This window comes from Varanus komodoensis, unplaced genomic scaffold, assembly GCF_004798865.1.
Source record: "Varanus komodoensis strain SLA01 unplaced genomic scaffold, ASM479886v1 scaffold28, whole genome shotgun sequence".
NCBI classification, from domain to species: Eukaryota; Metazoa; Chordata; class Lepidosauria; order Squamata; family Varanidae; genus Varanus; species Varanus komodoensis.
In genome coordinates, this window is record NW_025335727.1 from 3,362,354 (window position 1) to 3,385,427 (window position 23,074).

The window sequence follows — 23,074 nt, forward strand, 5'->3', positions numbered from 1 at the left end:
GAGAAAGAGAGAGGGAGAGAAAGAGCCTTGCTCATCTCTTTCTGTGAACTCTTCAGTGTTATATCCTCCCACTTTCAGAAAGCTCCCTTTTCAGAGAGCAGTGAAGATGAGCACTTCTTCCTCTGCAATAAAAAATTGGGTGATCAAGTGTTATCAGGGTGAAATAAGGTGGTAATTCTTACCTAAGAGCTCCCCAAGTGTTTATATATCTGTCTGCTTAAATGAAAGAGATAACGAAAACAAATAAAATATATACTAATAAGGGACTTTCCAGGATGTTAAGGGCAGAGAGGTAATTAAGTTGTATACCTGGTATCCCCAGTAGATTGTCCATGGGGGTGCCGGGTGCCCACAGACACTTCCCTTGGTGTCCACCAGTCTCTGTGTTCCTTCTAGTTATTGCTTTTGACTGGGAAACTGGCATTCTGCAGAGTGAATTGCCAATCTTCAGTGCCAGGTTAATTTCCAAAAATGCTTCTGAAGCTCATGGAAGCCCCTAAGGCATTCTTTAAAAGTTAAAAAAATGATGACTGCAGCCTCATGCTTCTTTTTGGTGTGTCCAGCCACCCAGAAAAAGGGTGACAGTGAAGCATTGCTAGTGCATGTCCCAGGAGCTTGTCTATGCTTTTTGTGTTTGGCCTTAGAGTGAGTGGTATTCACTTGTTTGTGGCATGGTTTGAGGTTTGTCTGTATGGCATCCTTTTTTTTTCCTTGGAGGTTGCTGTGCAGTGTTTGCTTCCAGTGAAACTGATATTTTGCTGAGTTTGTGAGGGAAAACATGCCATTTGGCAATTGGTGCTCAGACCCTATCTCCACCCTGTGCACTGTTTCTTGGCCACTTTACTTGTCTCTGAGCCTCCTCAGTTCACCTTAGGTGAAAACTCCAGAGCAGTTTTGTGTTTCACAGTTCAGACCCCACCTCTGCCTTGGACTTATGCTCTTGGGCATACTTTGGTGTTAGAGCACAATTCTCGGCCTGACATGACAGGAGAAAAACTCTACTTCCCAGCATGCCCCACCCAATATTGCTGCCTAGGGCATGCTGGGAGTTGTGGGGCATTTCTATTATGACTTTGTTTCAATTCGCCAAGGATTGCATCGCCCTGAATTGCATTTTCGTTTTCTTTTCGGTCATCTGCCGACAAATCGTTCGCAGGAAACACCCTGAAGGGGCCGAGAGACTCCCCCAGGCCGTGCGCGAGCGTCGTCGGGCCTGCGGCGGCTCCGTCCCCACCTCGCATTTTGGCGGGAAGGAACAGGGAAGGGGCGGCGGCAGCGGCGCTTTGCGACAGCCGCGAGGCCTCGGGCTGCTTTACGGCAGGGCGTCTGAGGAGCGCCCAGAAGGGCGAGGGCCTGCGCGTTCCGAGGCCCGGCCCGTGTGCGCGGCCGGGGCCCCGTCCTCCTCGCCCGCGTCAGCGGAGCAGCGCGGGAGCCATGGTGAGTGTGGGGGACAAACTGCCGCCGCTTCGGTCCTCCCCGTGGAGGGCAGCCAGCGCCGCTAACGGGCGGTGGGGTCTGGCCTGGTCTGGGGCGCCGGCAGGACCGCGACCGCTCGCCCTTGCTCCCCCGCCACTCGCCTTGTCCTTGAAAGAAGCCCGCGTGTTTTCTTGAGCGGAAGGGCGAGGACGGCGGTCTTCCCCAAACCGGGCACATGATGGACTTCCTTTATATCCCGCTTTTCCTTGCGAGAAACCCGGGGTGGCATACATGGCCCTGCACCTCTGCCTCTTTTCTCCTTTATTGATTGATTACATTTGTATCCTCTTTTCCTGCAAGCAACCCAGGGAGGCTTACATAGGCCGCCCCCTCTTTATGTTTTATTTCCTTTTACATTTATATTCTGCCTGTTTCCCTCTCTGGAGCAAGGAACTGAAGGTGGCTAACATAGCCCGCCTCCCTTCCGTTTTATCCTCAAAACAACCCTGTGAGGTAGATTTAGTTGAGGGGCCATGATTGGCCCAAAGTGACCCAGTGAGGTTCACGGTCAAGAAGATTCACAGAACAGCTGGGTCAAAAGAGTCCAGAAAGGCCATCAGTTCCACCCCCCTGCTAATGCCAGATGCCACTTATGCCATCCCGATCAGTTCTCCAGAATCTCAGGCCAACACTATCTACTAGACCATGCCGTATTCCTATAGCTTGAGAAGGTGGGAATAGCGTATGCCTTGGCTAATAGCACTGTTTTAAAAGTAGTGTGTTCACTATAGCTTGCTTCTGAGTCAACAGTGATCAAGATTGTAGTTTTACAAAGTCCATGCTGTATGCATGTGTAACCAGAGGTGAATTCCCTTCAAGGCCAGTAAGACTCTCAAGATGTGCCCAGGATTGCACAGTAGTATGAATCTGGGATAATAGCCACTATTATAAATTCTGTTTGTTAAGCCAGATAGATAACATGCTAGATGTTTAATTTAGAAGTGTCATCCATCTTGCTAAAATTTTTCTCTTTACTTGCTCCAAAATAGAGGGGTCTCATATTCCCCATTTTTATAATTTGTTGTTCTTATGTGCTGTAAAGTCATCTCCAACTTAACAGTGGCTGCATGAATGAAAGCCCTCCAAACTGTACTGTCCATGGCAGCCCAGCACAACTCTTCTAAGTGCAAGGTGTTGAGTCTTCCTTTATGGACTCAATCCATCTTGTATTTGGTCTTCCTTTTCTTCTGCCTTCTATTTTCCCTAGCATGATTGTCTTCTTCAGTAAGTTTTGCCTTCTCATGATGTATTTATCATATTTATCAGCCCATGAACATTATAATTAATAAATACGTTATCATTGACATGCATTCTGTTAATCAAGAATGGAGAACTATTCTGTCTAGATATGATTAAATTTATCTTAAAAATGTAATTGGTGATAAATCATGGGACCAAAGGTCTATCCTTGGAAGTGATACCTTTCTGAGTTCCAGGTTTTGACATGTGATGAAGGGGTTGACCATGCTTTTTTGTAATCTGCTCATACTATGGAGCATATTCAGCAACATTTAACACAGATTTGTTAGCTTTTAGTCACACATTTTGACCATTTGACATCTCTGGGGGCATCTTGGGATACCTGAAAGGTAGAGTAAATGTTTTCCTGATCTGTAAAACTGGTTGTTGTTTTCTTATATTGTTGGAAAATGCGTTGAAAAAACCAGCTCAAGCAGTTAAGGAGCTAAAGCTTAGGAAAGATAACAATATTTGAAGGTCTTATATCTTAGAAAAAAGGACAAATAAAGGCATAGGGACATAATCGAGATATATAATATCAGACAGAGTGTAGATAGAAAGGAATATTTCTTCTTGCATTGGTGATTCAGTGAAGCTGAAGTTTGGAAGGTTCAGGGCAGATAAAAGGATGTACTTTTTCAAATAGTGCATAATTAAACAATGGCATTCACAAAATAAAATGTTGGCTTTAAAAGTGGACTAAATGGATTGATGGAAGACTGAGTGATCAATGATGGCAATGTATTATTTCCAATAGTATGAGACAGTATGTTTTTCAATTCCAGTTGTTGGAGAACACAAGCAAGAAATTGCTTTTGTGCACATTTCATGTTTGTGGGCTTCCCAAAGGCATCCGGTCAGCCATTGCCAGAACAAAATGCTGCGCTAGACAAGCCTTGTGATCTGATCCATCATGGCTCTTCTTATGTCCATAAATATTTAGCCACACAGATAGTAGCCTGAGAGAAATGCCACCCTTCTAACAGTGGATTTCATGCATTCATATACATCATGTGCTTAACGCTTCAGTGTTTTGGTTAGGCTCAAGTTGTGAGCAAAATACTTAAGACCTAAAATAGCAGTGTACGAACAATCCCATTAAGTCATTTGACTCCAGCCATCAACTAATTGACAATATTAAATATACTTGGAAGCCTCACATATATAGTATGAGTTGAAATACTGGAGAGAAGAAACCCATCCCACCCCCATTTAGACACCAGTTATTCTACCTTTGGGACTGCAGGTGGCACAGTGGTTTAAACCGCTGTGCGCTGGGCTGGTAGATTGAAAGGTCACCAGTTCGAATTTGCACAACGGGGTGAGTTCCCGTTGCTCCGTCCCAGCTCTTGCCAACCTTGCAGTTCCAAAGCATGCAAATGCAAGTAGATAAAAAGGTACCACTTCGGTGGGCAGGTAATAGCGTTCTGCGCACTTCGGTGTTTAGTCATGCCGGCCACATGACCACGGAGACTGTCTGCAGACAAACGCTGGCTCCCTCGGCCAGGAAACGGAGATGAGCACCGCTCCCTAGAGTCAGGCATGACTGGACTTAATGTCAAGGGGAAACCTTTACCTTATTCTACCTTTTATATCTTCCTGCAGACACACAAGAGTTTCATTTCCATGATGTCCTGTAACCAGAGCAGTATCTGAAAGATGCATTCATGGGGACAGTGATTACAAATAAGCCTTTGATATGGCATTTCTTCAGCTGTATGTGAGAGCATCATGGAAACACAGCTATTAGTATGTTTGAAGGATACCTGTGTGTGCAAAATGTGTGAATAAAGGCTAACAAAATCTAGTGATCTTGATTTATCAGTTAAAATGTGGGAAAAGGCAAAGCAAATAATTAAGTAAAAAGCAGATATTAGGTTTTTTGATACCTTGGGAATAAGAAAGTTGCCACAAATTTTAGGTATGAAAACAGAATTGTTAGGAGTGATTGAACTGTTAAAAGTGATTTGCCCAAAGTCACTCAGGGTACAGTCCAGTGGTGATGCATGTAAGCCTCCAAATTCAGAGGATTATGAGTATCCTATGCAGGATGGGAGGTGTATGGAGGTGATCTTCATCTCCCATCTTGCAATTCAGCTGCAAAGCTGATTTAGATTGTCTAACTAAGTCTGGATGGGAAGGGAAGGAGGCTGGAGTGCTACCAAGATACATCATATCCTGATGAAACCAATCTCCTCCACTTGCCATGCCCTGAATGCCCCTTTACCTCTTTTCCAAGGTTACTGTTACTGCCTTGGAGAAGCAGCCAGTGTGGTTATTTCTTGTAGGGGAGGCAGAGTAGGATTCAAACACTTATCTGCAATTCTGAAATTAGAGCTTTTTTCCAATCTCAGACCTGGGAATGCAAAGAATCCTGTATCTAAGGGGATGCTATCTAAGGGGCATAGAATTTTTGTGTTAATAAATCTGTGGCTAAGGGAACCCATAAATCCAGTATTCTTTTCATTGATTTAAGGAGCTGTTTGTGAGTGGGAACGGAAAATTGGGACTAGATTGAACCAAAATCAATCCTTGGATGAAAATAATAAAGATAGATAAAATTTTCAATTTCCTTCACCTTGTTAATGATAATATATGTGTTCCTGTATAAAATAGGTAAGTGGATTAAAAAGAAAAGTATCTACCAACTTCATTGGTATGTTCTTCCATCAATGGAGCAAACACTATTAGAGGAAGATTCGCCCTCTGCTTTCAGCACCTTAATTCTTGTGCTAGTGGAGGGAGGGGAGGAAAATAAAGTCCCACCATTTGAGATGAAGTCTTGTGTCATCTTTATGAAATCAGAGACTAGCCTAATAGCAAGGTGCAAGCTTCTGGATTATATAGAATCCACAAGTAGGAAAGGAAAGAGAAAGAAAATTTGAATTAATGCAAAAACATTTTGCTTTCTTGTAAACTGAATAATGCATTCATGTTTCAGTAATTGCACAAGGATATATTATACTTCAATAAATATCTGTGCTGAGTGATCTCTAGAATGCCTGTTTACAGTATGCTGTGTGTGGATTCAAATGTAAGGGGATTGAAAGCTGCTAATTAAGACTCTATCTAATGTGTTATCAGGTCATTTTTCTAACCCAAACCAACTGAGTCCAGTAGTACCTATACTCAATGTACTGGAATGATTACTTTTTTTTTACCTACTTCCCTGCCACTTTTTTATTTTTATTTTTTAGGCTAGTACTATGATAGCTGTTGGTCTCACAATTGCTGCTGCTGGATATGCAGGTTTGTGTTTGGATTGCATGCTTTATTTCTGACTGCTCTGAATACTGTTACAGTGTAAACTGATCGTATTACTACAGTCAAGTGCTGGTTAGCACTTAGTCTTCAAGGGTTGCTTCACATAACTTTCATGAGTGCATCGGTAGTACATAATCTATATATTTTAGTGGTTTCTTATCCTTTTTTCTTAGAAATTTGCAATTTCATTTTCTGCCTCATTCCGTATTGCGGGCTTACCACATTATTTGGGAATAAAGAATATAGTGTATTATTTCTAACCCTAAATCAGGAAGTCTCAGGCTCTTTAAATTGGGTCTCTTATATTTGAAGTGTATTCCAGCACCCAAGGGTGAGTACATAAAGATTCTTTAATGCAGGAGAATGCATGCTGTTCCTGTACGTGATAATCTGTGTCTTGTGGCAAATAGGAATTCGGGTTTATATTAGCAGGTATCCTACCCCTTTTCTTCAACTTGTTGTTCTTGCTTTCTTCCCTGGTAGCAACACTCCTAGGGATTGATAGACAGGAATTTAGCAATTCATGTTTCTGTTAACATGCAGTACGATAGACAAAGGAGACTGGATTCCCCCATTCTACCACTTCTGTCAGCAAAAGGTAACTTCCAGTCTCCAGAGGATCTTGACTCAGAGTTTGGGAAACTTGTACTTAAATCAAACCATCCTTACTTTATTCTGCCATTATAGTGTATACGGTTTAATTTTTTTTCTTGAAGCTGCTAGAACCTTGACAACCTTCCAGGAAAAGGGAATTCTGTAGCTGAAGGTCAGCTAACTTTGTTTTCCCTGCATTGCTTAACATAGTGCATAGAAGGTATTTTCAGAAACCTTTGTCCTGCGTGGTATTAGACATTATAAGCCCATGGTAAGAAGCCGTCTTAGGTATATAGTATGACTGATTATTTTGCACAATTATATATTTGTGATTTATTTGTGAAGCAATGAATGCTAATGGCATTCTTTCCACGTATCTGGAAATCATTATATTTTTTCTTTAAAGTGTAAATTAGGCTTCTCTTTGCTGGTTTTGTGAAGTTTTATAATACATTGTCATTCTCTTCTCAAGTTAATCTCTCCAGTTGGCAGTACTAAAATGTAAACAAAATGGCGCTTAGTTTCTGAAGGGCCTGTAGAGTAATAGAAAATTTGATTCATTGCTCTGTATGGCCTGATAATTATATGTAACCCATCCTTGATTTTGAGAATCCAAAGCAGGCTTCTCTGGAACCTTAGAGTTCTGCAAAAGGTTGTTGGGGGTTCCATAAGAGATCATAGGGGAGAATATATCTGCATGTGTCTGCATATATTTATCTATTTATTTAAAACAAGCATTATGTTTTCACATTCCTGAGGAGTCCTTCTGCTTGCCCTTGTTGCCTAGAGATGGGAGGGGCTCCAGGGAGAGTCCTGTCCACAAGGGAAGAGGCCAGGATGGGAAGCGCATCTGCCTCAGGCTCATGGAGAACAGTGTGATGGGGATTTTGAGAGTCCAGGATTAAATTTTCAGTTAACAGCCCTTATTTCACATCCTCCTTTTGCAGCCTGAAGTGAAGGAGTAAGAAATGGGCCCTTGTCAGTGTGTAGTGGAAGGAGGAGTTGGAGGGGCCACCAGTGAAGCCTTCACGGGCAGAGAATGTCAATATCTGGGGCATGGTGCAAAACAACAGTGAGGAGGCAGCGGCGGCTGCCTTTTTCCCTCGCTGGAAGACCCTTCTCACAAGCATATCAGGCTGGGCTAGAGGGGCCTTTCCCCTCATAATCCACAAAGCAGTTCTTCTAGGAAGGGTGGCAGGTGGTTTGACATATTAACAAAATAAATAATCATAATCATAATATAAATAAAATTAAATCTTCTGGTACTTCTAAGGGCATGTGAATAGGTACTTCTAAGGGCATGTGAAGTTATAGTATTTGTTATATAGAGGTTCCTTGAGACACATGAAAATTATTTCAAGAGTTACTCAAAGGTAAAAAGAGTGAGAAAGGCTGATCTAGAGGCTGTAGGATGAGAAAAAAGAGGGAGGACATGACCCAGAAAGATATAAACATTCACTGAGTGTTTTTGGCTTGATTGAGGAAAGTTAGCCTTCAAACTTTAGTGTGGGTATTGAATTTCCTGGTAATTCCCATTTTCTTCTAGGGGTTAGCAGTGTCAGACTGGGCCTCAGCTCGATTGTGAAGTTCACTAGGTCACTGACTTAGTCACTGGCTCTCAGTCCAGCCTACCACATACAGTTGTTGAGAGATTGGAGAGGAAACGGAACATGTAAGCTCCCTTACAAGAGGGAAAAAGTCAAGATATAAATGTAAAGATGAATAAGTTGAAGAGATATGCATACATCTGTGGAAGACCTAAAGGAAGGCTTATTAAAAGGCTATGTTCCTCAGGCTGTGGTTGCCCTTGGCATTCCTTCCAAATTTCTAGAAAGAAAGAAATTGTAGGCTGGGAGTAGGGAAGAATTACTCTACCTATGTCTGCACCCTCTTCAGCCTGTTACGCCAGTAGGAGGTACTGCATCTTGTTCAATCTCTCCTGGGCAATCAGTGCTGGCCAGTTGCTCCAGAAGAATCTGCAGATCAGTCTCTTAAGTAGTTGAATTGGAATTCTTCCCTTTCTTTGAGGTCGTTACGCACTGAAAGCAATGAAGCAAATGGAACCACAGCTAAAGCAAGCTCTTCAGTCTCTGCCAAAAGCAGTGAGTTTGTTTTACACTGTTTTCTTTAGCCGTATTATTACTTTTGTCTTTGTCTATTATAGCCCATCATTTGTGAGTGGACCAAAACAGATCACTAAGGAATGACTGTGGGATTCTCTCCTTTATAAAACCTCAAATTTGTCCATCACAAACCTTAAACTTGCAATTACAAGAGGATGCATACTGGGCATATATGTGTTTGATTTCTAAGATCTGTGGAAATATGTTTAGTCTCGAATTAGGACAGAAGGGTTGGATGTTGTCATCTGAAGTAAAAGAGTGGGCATTGTTTATTAATTCAACATGTGTCCCTGCCTTTCTGTCAAGAAAATGGCTCTTGAAATAGTTAATACTTCTGAATGGGAAGGCTGATTTACCCAGCATTGTAGACTGCCCATCAGCACAAGTACAGCTCTCTCGCTTCTCAGTGCTGATTTTCTTTAACAGTTTTTTTAGTACCAATTTCTTATTACAGACCTTCAGTGGCTATTACAGAGGAGGATTCGAATCCAAAATGACCAAGCGAGAAGCTGCTTTAATATTAGGAGTGAGGTAAAAAGAAAACAACAATTTCAGTTTTAACGAGAGGAGCCTGTTTTCCAAATATGCAGGAGCCCATGAGCTGCTTTCTAGCCACCTTCCTAGATGCTACTGTTTTAAATGTTACATTGTGATTTGTATAGTTGAAGAGCAGGAAACATTCCAATATGATTAACTTTGTAGCATCCTTCTGTTCACATTGTTGCAAAGTTACTGCTTTGTATCTGCAGCTAGAATTTTCTAGATTTGTGTTGCTTTAAATACTTCTTGGCTACTCTGAAAAATACTGCATAACTTCCCAGTAACAATCACACAGCCATGCTTTGGTATGAGTGGCCTTAGGTAAAGCAGTTGGGAAGGGGGACTCATCCCTGTCACTCAATGAAGCAGCTCAGCCCTGATGGGCATAATGCTATCCAGTTTGCTGTCTTCCACATAGCTTTTGAATATGGATTTTATTTTCTTTTTTCTTAATTATTAGCCCTACAGCTAATAAAGGAAAAATCAGAGAAGCACACAGACGAATCATGCTTTTGAATCATCCTGACAAAGGTAAATCATAACAGAAGAAACAAGTTCTTTTTGACATAAACGTATTTATGTTCCCCCTGTTGATCTAAAATACAGTTGTGTATTGTGCCAGGCTTTGAGCTTTCCTAGACCTCACATGGTTCTTTTGAAGGCTATGCAAATGTAGGGATAAGGGGAGAAATTTGAAGTTTTCTGTTCAGTCTGGTAAGGCCCTCTTCTTTTCAATACCATTGTTACATGATCAAATAGTATCTAGTGATAGTACAACAGTTATCTATAGCAGTTACATGATCAAATAGCAGTTTCTAGTGCAACTCTACTGTAAACGCAAATTATGTTGTACTAACTGTTGAGCTTCTCAGACAATCGGTCACACCACTAAATGCTATTGGTGTATACTAGATGTGGTCTATGCAATTTGTAGTAGTCATAGTGTTACACTGGATATTGCCCAGTCAGTATATTTTGCATGAAAAAATACCTCCTTATGGAAGGGTTTAGCTATTCTGACGGTTCTCCCTATGCTAGTTTTACTTAATACTCATATACAGATGTATGGCACATGTGCCAAAAGGGTGGGACAAATACTCATTTTTGTAGAATATGACATCCATTATTTTTCTCCTTGCTAGGTGGGTCTCCATACATTGCAGCCAAAATCAATGAAGCTAAAGACTTACTGGAAGGTCAAGCTAAGAAATGAAAACACATCATGTGATCAATGACTTAAGGGTGTATTTCTAAAAAGAAGAAAGTCAAGTCAACAAAAGATGATGTTATGATATGTACCAGGAGGAATTTCTTGTTCCATTGTAGGTCATATCAATAATTTTCAAAACTGAATCTTAACTATACAACTTCCAGTAAAAGAGTAAAGAAGGTAGGGGTCACTGGGTTGATTCATGTCTAGATATGTGCAAGCGTTCTAAGGTGTTGGCCAGTTTTATTAATCAGAGGCAGATGTGTGAAGTTCATGCTACCATGATTTGTCAACAATAGCAAGATAGTGCCAACAGAGATGAATGGGTTGGAAAAAAAATCTGTTGAGTTTTACTATGTGCCGTTTTCCTCATCAGGTACAATGTGAACAGTAGTATGAATTGTCTCATCATGGACCTTATATGCACCTGAATTTACACTTTCAGCTTTTTTATAATTGTCACGGTTTCTGAGCAATAAAGTTGCTACAATAATCTCAGTACTGTAAAACTATAGTTCAGAGTTGCAGAACACTTAACATTAGCCAATGCCAGACTTGTGACAAGGTTAGGGTTATTTGCTTTCCCTGTGGGTTGGTAAAGCAACTGGTGGGGACGCAGACGAAGCTGGGGACTTCTAACACTGTGCAGTGTCTAATTGTGTGCTTGGAAACTGACTGATTGCTCAAAGTCTGTTTCCCAGGAAGAATCACTCTTGCATCCCTGATTGCAAGTAACAGTAAGAATTCCCCTGCATGCTATTCCTTTTCACAATGAGGTGGGGTGACAAGGGACTTAGCATGGGATTCTCCTAGTGCTGACCACGTCTCTTTCTCCATGTGTCTTTTAGCTCACAAGAAGGCAAAAATGATCGGGGGTGGGGGAGCAATTTGGCCACTTAAGCATAGTCTCAAATGACTTCAGATATGATTTGTCACATCGAGAAGTGGCTTGTAATCTGAATAATGTTCTCTGCTTTTGTGATCTGAATTGCTGAATATGAAGCTTTAATGAATACCTAAGAGAAACCAGGAATAAAACAGCCATAGACTAAAGAAAGACTGAGTGACCCCTCTCAGTTTATTTTTAAAGTTGCATGCTAGACAGGTTTGCCTTTAAATTCAAGCTACCAGTTCTGAAATTCAAGCTGATGTCTATCATCTATTACATTCTGCCATCTGTACAGGTTCTATAGAGAAATACACCTATGTAGGTCCTGTGTAGATATTTATCCTGCAGTGCCACAGCAAATCTAGTTTTTCAGTCCTTATATCTTCATATATCCCACAAATTCAAGCTCATACAACTTAAGGTGTGCAACCCACTCCTCAATATAGCAAACATTCTCCCTAACATTGTGCTGTAAAGGCGGCAGCTGTTGCACTGGTCCTGAGAAGAACTTGGTGTCTAGTATTCCAGGCCAAGAATTTTACTGATTGTATTAGGGCTACCCATTCTTCAGCAAGAGACTCTCAAAGCAATTTTAGAGCAGAAATAGGATTGTCCTGGCCTGCAGACTTACAATCTAAAAGATTTGAGAAAAGTGAGTCAGAAAAAACATACTATATAGTTAAGAAACTCAACAACATGCAAAACTAGATTGAAGTGGAATGGAAGAGCCACTTGGTAGCCTTAAGCTGGCACTTAGGTGGAGGGAGAAATGATCCTTATGTGAAGCAGAACCAAGGTATATTGGAAGGAGGTGCTTAATTGCTGTTTTGCTTTTGTTCTGGGAGGATGCGACCTGCAACTAGTCAAACTGGAACATTCCCATCACTGATACTTGATAGGCAGTCTTGGTTTCACCTTTGCTCAAATAGTAACACTACAACAACCCAAGCTTACCCCCCCCCCCATGTGAACTGAACTGGGTGGAAGCATACTTGGTATCATTCCTTTGATCTAATTTAGCAATTATGATTGGATAAATCTTTAAGCATGGTTTATATGGGAAACATGTTCACATTGGCAGGATAACACCTTTGTTATTCACGTGAGGTGCCATGTACTTTGCTCCTTCTGTTTCCTATAGAAGGAAAATTGCCCCAACGTACACAAACAAGCATGTGAGTAGCTTAAGGTTGTTCACTTAACTGTAGGCGAAAAGCTATCTCCCACACACACCCATGTTTGATAAATTGCTGTTGTGGGAAAGCAGAAACTATTTCAATCAGGAAATTAGCATGGAAAAGAATTCTTCCTAGCTTCACTGAATGAAGAGAAACCAAAGGGAAAATCCAATCACATATTTGCTATCTCATCTTATTCAACCCCAGAGTGGCAAGCAGTAGCATTTTGATTCTAAGCTTTTAAAAGAATGACTGTAGCAAATGCTTAAGGATCAACCAAAGGAAGATCAAAGTTTATTTTTCTACCAGCATACAAAAACATATTGCACATCAAACAACCAAAACAAAAATAAAAATACTCTAAGGACTAACGTATGTAGTTTATACAGAATAAACTTTCTGGAAATTGATCTTTTCAGTAGTTCTGGTTACGTCTGAATGGACATGACTAATTCATCTTAAGTGTTTTGACTAAAGCTATGTTTGATTTTTAAATACTGTACAGTTTAATAAATAAATCAAACAAAGCCTCAATGTAGAACAGTCACTGCCAATGTCACCCAATATCCCTGCAGATTGAAAATTTAATAAATGTATTCCAGTGGTCTGCAGTTTTTCCCCACTACATACAGCATTTAAAAAACATGTATTAAAACAGACCAGTTTCCAGACTAAACTAATGGAGAAATTACAATTCAGTGCAAAATATTTTAGACTGCATTTTTCTAGTTTTCCTCAGGTGAAGAAGTGGTTGCATATTATTAAAAATGTAACAAAAGCAGCTAATGCTTTCATAAAGTAGGTTATGTTAGGGATCCCCCCCACATCTCTGCCATATTTTGAAAACAAAATAACATTTCCTATAGCCAGCAATTTGTTTTTATTTAAATGTTACATTTACTATTCTCAAGGCACATCTGATGATATTTATAACACAGTTGGTGTCAAGGTATGTTCAACATTGGATTTCTTCAGGATCCCTCCCTGTTCTGTTTTCCAAAATGGAGGAACTGAAAGTGCGATGTCAAGACTCGCGATCCATATTCTATCTTTGGCAAGCTTATACGAGCACTATTGTAAAATGTAATGTAAAAGAACTGTAAACTAGGAACTCTGTTTATGAAACACCATTCAACACAGCTTCTTCCTGTTTATTTCCATTGTCTTGTACAGTGACGGGCCTTTCTTCAGGATCATGCTGCAGCTTTGAAGGCTCAGTCCCAGAAACAACTGCAGGACCATTGATGGCCTTTTCAGGAAGGCCAACTTCTTCGATCACATCTTTTGCCTTTCCAAAAACAAAACAAAAAAAGCAATATTTAGGGACAACACTACTTGCAAATGATTACAATGAATTGCTATCCTCCCCACCTCCAAGTTTCAAGAAAATCTATAGATGGTATCAATTTCCTAAAAACACACTTTTAACACCCCGTCATCAATTTTCTGCCTACAAAAGTCTGCTTGTAAATACATTCTGTAAATGCTTAAAGCACTCCTTTTAAAATCCAATTGGAATAATTGGATGAGGAAGCCAGTGAATAACCAGTTATGAAACCCAGACTTCCATTCTTACTGTATATGAAAGTATGTGATCAGACCCCATTGCATACTTTTGCCAAAATTCAGAGATACGTAAAATGCCTTTTTCACACAAGCCCCTTTAGAGGCAATAGAATAGCAAAACTATCAACAGGAATAGAATTAGTAATCTTCATCAACATAGAACTTGATTTAGTAATCTCTGGTTCTAGAAGTGAAACCCCTAACACAGATCAACACAGGGACTTTGCAGGCACTACAAGATACGCATATACGTTCAACACGAGAATTTATTGTGCCACCATGGATCTGAGCACCAGGCTAATTGGCTTATTGTCACATTCCCTTGTATTGGTGCAAATAAACCCAAATAATACATGGAAACTTATATTGATACCACTATTTCTTACCATTTCTTTCTTGTTTTTGGACAGTGTTTCCCTTGGGAGGGTTCTTTGTCTACTCTGAGATTCCGCTCTTGATATGTAATCAGCAACTGTTACTGTGGGGGTAAAAAGTATTTTTAAATTTACTTCATGTGTAAAAAGAGAATGATGACTGGTTGCAGACCAGAAAGACCTATTATATGGATTCCTTCCAAGGCTGCTATCCTGGCCTGCCAACACCAAGGGAAACCTGATTCTAATGCCTATGGTGTACACAGAACACAAAGCAGATGGTCTTCTGATTTAGAGATTTCAGCATTTATATTATTTTGTTAACAAATGAAGATTTGTCAAAGTTCCTGAAAGTCTATTCTAGGCAATCTAAAGCAAAACAACTCAGGTCTTATCCTGAAGCTCCATATTCAGAGCTAATCCTAAACACAGTACAACAATTCATGGGTTTACCCTTTTGTTTCAAAATATTTCAGCAGTCCTTTTAAAGAACAGTATTTTCTTTATGGCTTTTATTACTGGAAAAGGACTGGATAGCTACTGCAGTGATTCTTTGTCTCAAGTGAATTCTCCCAAGAGACTGAAAAGGCTGAAGGAGACTTAATCAGATTTGACTAGCTTGTAAAAAATAAAAAAAATTTCTTGGGCCCAGCTGGGAAGAAGGTGGTAGGACGGGTTAGACAAGGTGGTTGTGGTCCAAACACATAGTCCAGAGTCTGAGTGACAGCCCTTTATAAGATCCTTCAAAGAAGAATTCCACAGCAGTTTCTTACTGCTTATTTCTTAATGCTTGAGAAGATTAATGTAAACATCCCTTATGAGGTTGAAGATCTACACTGCAAGCAATGGAGTGTAGATTTTTTTTTTAATGCCCACAGATAGGGAGCCCAGTGGCTTGCATTCACTTTTTGAAAAAGATGTTGGGGAAAAGAGAGGGGCAAGGTGAGGATTGCAATGAAGTTGCTTTGGAGTGGAGGTGAATGTCACAACACAAGTCTGATTTGGAATACTCTACTCATTATGAGAAGGGACAAACACTTCTACATGGATGATTTCCATATGAAAACAAATTTCTCAGTTTACATACAACTACATCTTCTGCTTCAAGTACATTTGTTCTTACAGATCAAGATCATGTGTTCTATTCAATATTTTGAGGGCTGATATGAAATCCAGTTTAATTTGTTTTTAAAATTGTAACTTGTTATAGTTGTTCAAGAGCTATTGAAGTATCACAAATAATTACTTCAGTAAAATACAGAAATGCTTTAGTGGACACATTAAAACATGTCATCAGCTACTTAACTAAGGCATTTACAATTACCAAAAAAAACTTAGAACAGTTAGACTGAAAGAGCTGTTACACCTTTAGAATATATAAGGTGTTAGTACACATTAAAGAAATGCATCACACCACAATACCAGACAAGAACATGCAACTACTTTTGCTTTAATTCAGCTGTGGAACTGGAGAACATCAGATTTGTTCAAAATACAGGACAGGCGGGCCAGCCATGCAAGTTACCCAACAACTGGTATGCTATATTCACCAGGCTAGCATTTATGTTATTGAGAACAAATGCCAGAAAGCCCAAGAAACAGACAGTCTTACAGTGTTACTTCCAGTAAGACACAACCTTTCCTTACTGCCATCCAGAGATATTTGTCCTCCAATTTCAGTGAAATTTCCACTGAAGGTATATCAAATAAAAGGCACCAACATTTCATGAATGTTATAAAACCAGACGACATCCTGCTGACAGTTTCTCATCCTGCAGTTTGATTAGTTATTAAGCAATTATTATTTCCAAAAGCAGCTCTACATAAGTTTAGGAAGTACACAGACATTAAGCATTCCTTCATGCTTGTGACCCGAGGTGGTCCACCTCTCCACTCAAGTTACCTGGCTGTCTATCTTCTGCCTGACCCCTGAAACGACGCCTGCGACTACGATTGCGTCGCTGGGGTTTTTTGTCTCTATCATCTGCAATTGCAAAGTTTTACCATGAACCATCTCTGTGATAAATTATTTTGCTAGCAGTTTAGTGCACAACCAAAACACATTTAAATGAAAAAGTCTTCTGAGTAGTTAACACCACTGCAGATGTATACATCTGGGGACTGAAAAGCAGCCACATACATCTATGTTTAAAATGGTATGAATTTAGGCTGATACCAAAACATGAGCTGAAGGAATTAAATCCATTTCTAATTTGAAAGATCTTTCCTTGGTGTTATTTGCATAAAAGGTATGCTATAACAAAAGTGGCTGTTCTTGGATGCACAGCATACACCTGAAACCACATAGATGCAAGTCCTACTGATTTTTTAAGTGTGTTTGGGATCACAGCCTTAAAGGAGCAAGAAACCAGGGTTCTTCTCCTGAGTCCTGACCTCAACTTCTTTCTTTCCAAAGTTCACTTAGCAAATTTCAGCAACACAACCACTCAAGTCCTAAAAAAGGCAAAAGGGATGTTAATTTCACATGCCTTTACTTCAGTAAAACAGAAACCTTAGTTCGTCAAAAATAAGGGCTAGCTCTTTTGACTTTCCCAACTCAAGTTCATGACAGATGTCATGTAAATGAGTTCAACATATGTCTCATTATTCCATCCCGTTGAGGCTGAAACTGGCTGGGTAACTATTGGGTGATGTAGCTCCTCTGTATGCCAGGATACTAAACCTTATCTTTAAAAATACAGTCAAATGAAAACCAGCTTTACACAGCCCTCCTGGATTCCATTTTGCCCAAAATGTCCTGGTTGAAACCTGATGAGGGCAATATCTTGACGCATAAGGCAGCAGGTAGAATAAAATTGCTAATTAAAAAATGAACCAGGTTGGCATGATTTTTTAAATAAGGCAATATGCATTCGGTTCCACCGTAAGCTAGTTGCATACCTAAGCCATTTTCATTAACTGATGCTGTATCGGACTCGGTCATCCCATCCATTAAGACAGCATCTTCATCAGTTCTTCGTCTGCGAGATCGCCTACGCCGGTTAGTGGTGTGGTGTGATTCACTTGCATCAGTATCCGCAGTCTGGTCAGACTCTGTGTTATCAAGTAAACTGTAAGGGTTGCTATCTGGATCTTTTAACACTAAAGCAAATGACAAAGAAACAAGAATAACATTAAGTGCATGATCCTTTCATTCTGTTCATTTAACATTTGAACTAGAAATATTGAAGAAAATGACAGTCTAATCCAGAATGCACATCATATGGACCATTCCTTCCTGGCCCCAGTAAGGAACAGTTGCAGAGAAAAAGCCAAACCTCTAAAGAAAATCTGAAAAGGAGGAGTCATTACAGCTCCTAGAACAGGAAGGAGGTGTTAGACCAGGAAATGGGCACACCCAGGCTCAAAGTATACAAATACCTTTGGATGCAACTGAAGTCCTTGAATTTTCTATAGGTCAACAGTTCAGCTCAGTGAAAACTGTTCTCCATTTACCTCCTTGTTCAAACTGTGAAACCAAACTTAAATTTGTCCCAATATGGCTTTTGGCTACCCTCCACACATGCAGGGACAAATTAATTCCGAGTTCCAAATTTAGGAAGAGTAAAGCTCTTCACATCTGATTGAAGTTCCTGGGTCAAGGCAGTAAAGTTTGCAACAGAATTTCAACTGTGCTTCTTGCAGCAGTACTTCAAAACACATTAAGTACCTACCAGAACTGATAGACGATTTCCCACCTCGGGGGCCACCACGTCCACGCCCCCCAGAAACACTACGTCCTCTCCCTCCTGGTGGGCGCCTTCTGCTGTCACGCTGGTGCCTACTATCATGGTCGTCATCGCCTGCTAACGACCAATCGCTAAGTTCATCTTTCCTTTCAGATTCTGTTTCGGAGGGATTGGACAGCTCAGAATTTGTCCCTTAATAAAAAGGAGGGAAGAATTAATTCCATATATTCCATGCATTATTCCAGGCCATAACTGCAAGAGTATCTGAAACACATCTAAAAGAACTTAATGAACTCTAGAACACCAATCAGATGTCAAGGATGATCAACAGGACAGGCAACAAGATAGTCTGTTTTATTAAGTAGCCACTCTACTAATAGCCATATGAGACCAAGCTATTCCTAAAAGTATGGAAGTGATCATCAGTACACAAACTTAACTTGTACAAAGAAAGCAGCATAAAAGTTTACTAGTCTGAAACAAAATGAAACGGAAGGTAGATGTGTACTCTTATTTATGCAATAGTCCTTCGGATTTATACTAGCTTGTTTAGTTCAGTGCCATCTATTAATTGCAGGTTCCATTCAATTTTAACACATCGTAAGACACATATATCTTTAAGCCAATTGAACAGTCCAACAACTGACCAGCTGCACTGTCCTCTATACATAAAGCATGATTTTTGCTGAATTAAATGTAACCTGAGATCCATTACCACATCCAAAATAGATTCTGGATTACTTCAAACCTGCATACCATATCTACAGACTGATGATATTTATCAGTCAATGACTGCAGTCTAAAGTAGATGTTCAGCTTCAATCAATACTTTCAATAATCCAATAAAGCAGGAAGTCCAAACATGGATTATACATGTTTGAACTTCATATATTGTCATTCAGCCATAGCTGTTAATTTATAATTAGAATGGAAAGCAAAAAAATGAAAGTTATCAGGACCTATAAGCTGCTACAAAGTCAAAATCATCCTCTCTATTCAAGTCCACCAAGCATTTCCTTGCCAATCTTTAAGTCTACATTTCCCCATAAAGTTAATTTTGCAAATGAAAATAAGTTACACTGCACACTCCTCTTATGAAAATTATGCTACACCCCTTCAACTGCCAGAACTAAAGGAGGCACCGTATCTGTTATGGTGAGAATCCAATGCAATCTACTTAGGAAGAGGATCCAAACATGACCAGAAGAATCTAGACCATCTAGTACTAGTCAGAAGGTAAGTCTGATGATATAACGAAAGCTGGTTATCTCAGGACTGATAATATCAGACAACAGATTATCAGTCCCAAATTCAGTCCCTAGTGCTGTGTGCTGTTATGGTTTTGTCCTTGGTTTTCTGTTCCTTCTAAGCCATCCAGAGACTTTTTTTTAGTAATGGACAGCTTAATATATATACATATATTGCTGCCACATTGTATATATATATAAAAAATGTGGCAGCAAAAAAAAAAAAAAAAAAAAAAAACCACACTCCTTGCAGGAGGAAAGGACACTCATGCTCTTGTTTTCAGTTGTTCTATGACTATTGACTGCAGGCTCAGAACTTGGTTTCTTTGCTGCTGAAGGCAAAATGAGTTAAAAGGGTGAAGCAGAGGAAACAAACTAAAAGATTTTCTATTGTTGTTCTGTTTTGTGTTAAATTAGAAGCTCTGGGATTTAAGGTAAGGAAACCAAAAACCCAGAAAAACAAAAGAGGTAGCAACAGCAGCTATTTTAAGACAGACAGATGACAAACAGTTTTCTCCCAGACAAAAAGCAGGGATGGACTGGCAAGGAGGAGCCTGAAATCAACAAAGTACCTGAAAATCTTTCACACGGTCTCTGCTTTTTTACAGGGCAATTGTAGGATGCCTTTCTCACACCAGCCTGGAAAAACTATTATTCATTACAAAGCATAACACTTCAAATAAAAAGCAAGGAAGGATTTCTCATCAGTACTTGAACAGTCAGGTTAATCACCTGATATGTGACAATTATAATGACTTGAAAGGGGTGTATGTAGAAGTGATAACATGCCCTTTAGACACAGTGTCACCACCACCACTGATGAGTCAGGTTGCAATGAAACTACAGGCTACATACTTCCATTATTTATCAACTCTACACACATTAGTCACTTAACGGTCATTTGTATATTCATACTAACTTCTAAGTAGTCAAGTCCTATCAGCCAAGTGAAGAAAAGCACTCCTTCAGACATAAGAACACAATCTCATTCACACCATCGATGTTTTAAACATACAAATGTATTTAACTATAAAAAAGGCAATGTCTGATATGTCTCATTATCTCAAAAAGGAATTTAAAGAAGGAAAACGGGAAGGTTCTGGTCCCCATCAGGTGTATTATTATTGTAGAAATTATAAAGTGTTCCACTAAGTGGAGAAATGGAAAGGCAAGTGATACAAAGTTCACCCACAAGTGTAAATAGAGGACTAAGATCCCTAACATACTGCTGAGTCTATTCACAAGGTGTGTAAAAATATGTACATGAGTCATCACAAGGAAAAATTCCTTCAAACAGAAATTTTACATAACAATTAAAATATCATGGTCATATTATCCACAATAATGTTAAGTACCTACAATCACCACAACAGCCAATACTGTATATTATATAGCCTAGGGGGTTTTAAGGAGATCATCTGTTTCCAGTACTAACCCAACAAATGACATTTGAAAAGATCAGTCCACTGTTTCTCTAAAGCCAGACACACAAGAAGATGCCTGAAAACACCATTCTAGATTTCTTTTTAACAATCCTTTATAGTGTTCATAATAGTAACTCTAAAGCATGAGAAGCTAGCAAGCCGTTTCTGAAGAACACATTCATCAAGTTCTTTTTGATACTCCAGACTCTAAATTAAGCATCAGATTTTAAAGAGCTGACACACATTAGTGATAGGTTCATAAATTGTATCAAAGCACACAATGTATCCATGAACTGCAGCTTGACCTCAACTATGAGTGTGTCAACAATAATAGCAAGAGCCAAGTAGGCATGCTTGACTATGGATAATGTTTTCCAAACGGCTTGCTTCACTGCTTTTTAAAGAATACTCACCATAGCCAGAGGGGTAATTGGGCCCTCTTCGTCCTCTGCCTCTTCCACTGTATGACCTGGAACCTTGTACAGAAGAAGGGTTGCTCTCATCTGTGGTATAACCCTTCTCCTTTTCAGGACCTCTGGCAGATGAAGGTCTGAAACCCATGCCAATCTGACGTAGCTGCTCATCAATTTGGAGCCTCTCCAACCGAAGTTGTTCCACTTCCTGTATTGTTACATTAAACATAAACTAGTTCAATGTGTTGCTCCCACTCCCATTTCTGACCTTTTTCAAACATTCAAAGCAGTCAAAACTTGTATTCTTCCTAAGACCCAGATAACTGCATATACTACAATTTCCTGCCCATGTTTTGGAAAGCTTTGGTTTCCATTGCATTCAGAACACTTATACAGGAGCACACAATGTATGGCCAATGTGTACCGGTCTAATACAGATTCATATTCATCTTAGGTCTGCATGCAGCAGCAGGCAAAGCTGTTATTCAATTAGGCATTAGACAGACCTGTTTGAGTCAACTTGGTTAAGTATAATAATGAGAAACATCCTTCAGGAGTCAGGTTACTGTATATTCTTGAATATTTGAACCGCTGTGCAACTACTAAATAAAAAAGTTGAAAAAGCACCAAGCAGGTCAAAACAGCCTCAAATCAGGAGGAAGTCAGGCTTTTATGCAAGTAGGGGGGCAGTACAGATTCAGCTGCATTCATAAGGGACCTAACAGCAACCCTGACAGCCACATACCACACAGTTAGCTGGAGATTTCTATTCAGGTCTTCCATATTTTTTTTCAAAACAGATCAGCACCACAGCATTTGCTTTATTTGTTCTTAAATCATGACTATACAATCTAACTTTCCATGATCTACATGACCATTAGTAAGCACAGATTCCTGTCCCACTCATCTTGCCTTTTTTGCCACCTTTCTCAGTATGGAGCAGGAGACCCAGCCAGCAATGGAAGCAGCAAATGATCCTAGAACCAATGAGGTCAGGCACCTCCTGTTATCTGCAACAGGGGCAGCAGGAACACCCAGGATGACTCAACCACAGGTATGAGCAGCAGCTGCTTCCAGACACTACCTGAGTCCAAGTGTTCATACGCACTGACAAGACTGCTATTATCAGACCCCCCGTGTACCACATCCTCAATACTGGGATTCCTCCAGGACATGGGGCTTAGAAGCCAAGACTTGCCCCTTAGAAGAATACATATTGGTTTTGCTGGGCACATGGGAAACCTCCATAGGTCAGATTGTAAACAAACAAAATTAACTTAGTACTGGGCACAGAATGAACAATCTGCAACCAACTGAGGCAAGATTAAAACAAACAAACAAGGGGCAAGTGAAGCAAAGTTCTATCTGTACCATAAACATTGTTACCTTCAAATAGGCAATATGATATTCAAGAAGTACTTGGACATTCCCAATGCTTTCTTTAGTACCCACGAAGACAAATGGAACCATTCCCTATAAAGAAAACATGATTTTCAAGTATATATCAACCAACTCATGAACAAATTATGTCTAAAATCCTATGTGTAGTTATAGACGGTTAAGCCTGTTTTAGGATGAACACTGTACTTTCTCAACAGCAGCCTCGTTGTTGTTATTGTTACTTACTCTGGGGATATCCATCCTTCAAGCAATCTCCACTTGCAGCTCCTTATCCTATTTGTGGACTCTCTGTGCTTAATCATGATATGTGAGATGGATCCATCTACAGTCACAGCATATTTCCCACTTGTCTATGTATGTTTTTTACAAATAAGTAAGCTGAATGCCAGTCAGAATTTTAAATTAGACCCTCAGACTGCCAAAACGAGTCTGAGGCTAAGGCCGACT

General features: G+C 39.9%; 2 protein-coding genes across 4 annotated transcripts in view; one reads left to right on the forward strand and one right to left on the reverse strand.

Moving 5' to 3' along the window:
* Positions 1–1,325: 1,325 nt before the first annotated feature.
* Positions 1,326–14,443, forward strand: DNAJC19 (DnaJ heat shock protein family (Hsp40) member C19). 2 transcript variants are annotated; one of them, XM_044434662.1, is made up of 8 exons: positions 1,326–1,437; positions 4,321–4,464; positions 5,913–5,964; positions 8,602–8,675; positions 9,151–9,227; positions 9,697–9,767; positions 10,379–10,626; positions 13,687–14,443. In XM_044434662.1, the coding sequence occupies exons 2-7, from the start codon at positions 4,447–4,449 to the stop codon at positions 10,447–10,449; spliced, it is 363 nt and encodes a 120-aa protein (XP_044290597.1). In that variant the 5' UTR covers positions 1,326–1,437; positions 4,321–4,446; the 3' UTR covers positions 10,450–10,626; positions 13,687–14,443. The 2 variants fall into 2 exon arrangements, with proteins under 2 accessions (XP_044290597.1, XP_044290598.1); XM_044434663.1 differs by having other exon boundaries at positions 10,379–10,558.
* FXR1 (FMR1 autosomal homolog 1) overlaps positions 12,779–23,074 on the reverse strand; it is a 39,621-nt gene continuing 29,325 nt past the window's right edge. Inside the window, exons 11-17 of one of the 2 annotated variants that reach the window (XM_044434660.1) lie at positions 22,613–22,699; positions 21,227–21,434; positions 18,128–18,334; positions 17,355–17,555; positions 16,357–16,437; positions 14,466–14,557; positions 12,779–13,801 (exon numbers count right to left, since the gene is read on the reverse strand). In XM_044434660.1, the coding sequence (XP_044290595.1) occupies positions 13,631–13,801; positions 14,466–14,557; positions 16,357–16,437; positions 17,355–17,555; positions 18,128–18,334; positions 21,227–21,434; positions 22,613–22,699 (1,047 nt within the window). In that variant the 3' untranslated portion in view covers positions 12,779–13,630. The remainder of the gene's footprint in view (positions 13,802–14,465; positions 14,558–16,356; positions 16,438–17,354; positions 17,556–18,127; positions 18,335–21,226; positions 21,435–22,612; positions 22,700–23,074) is intronic. The other variant, XM_044434661.1, reaches the window with a different exon arrangement.

Coding starts and splice junctions, on each gene's coding strand:
- DNAJC19 (XM_044434662.1), top strand. Junction 9,228..9,696: donor GCTTTAATATTAGGAGTGAG/GTAAAAAGAAAA, acceptor CTTAATTATTAG/CCCTACAGCTAATAAAGGAA. Junction 9,768..10,378: donor TTTGAATCATCCTGACAAAG/GTAAATCATAAC, acceptor TCTCCTTGCTAG/GTGGGTCTCCATACATTGCA.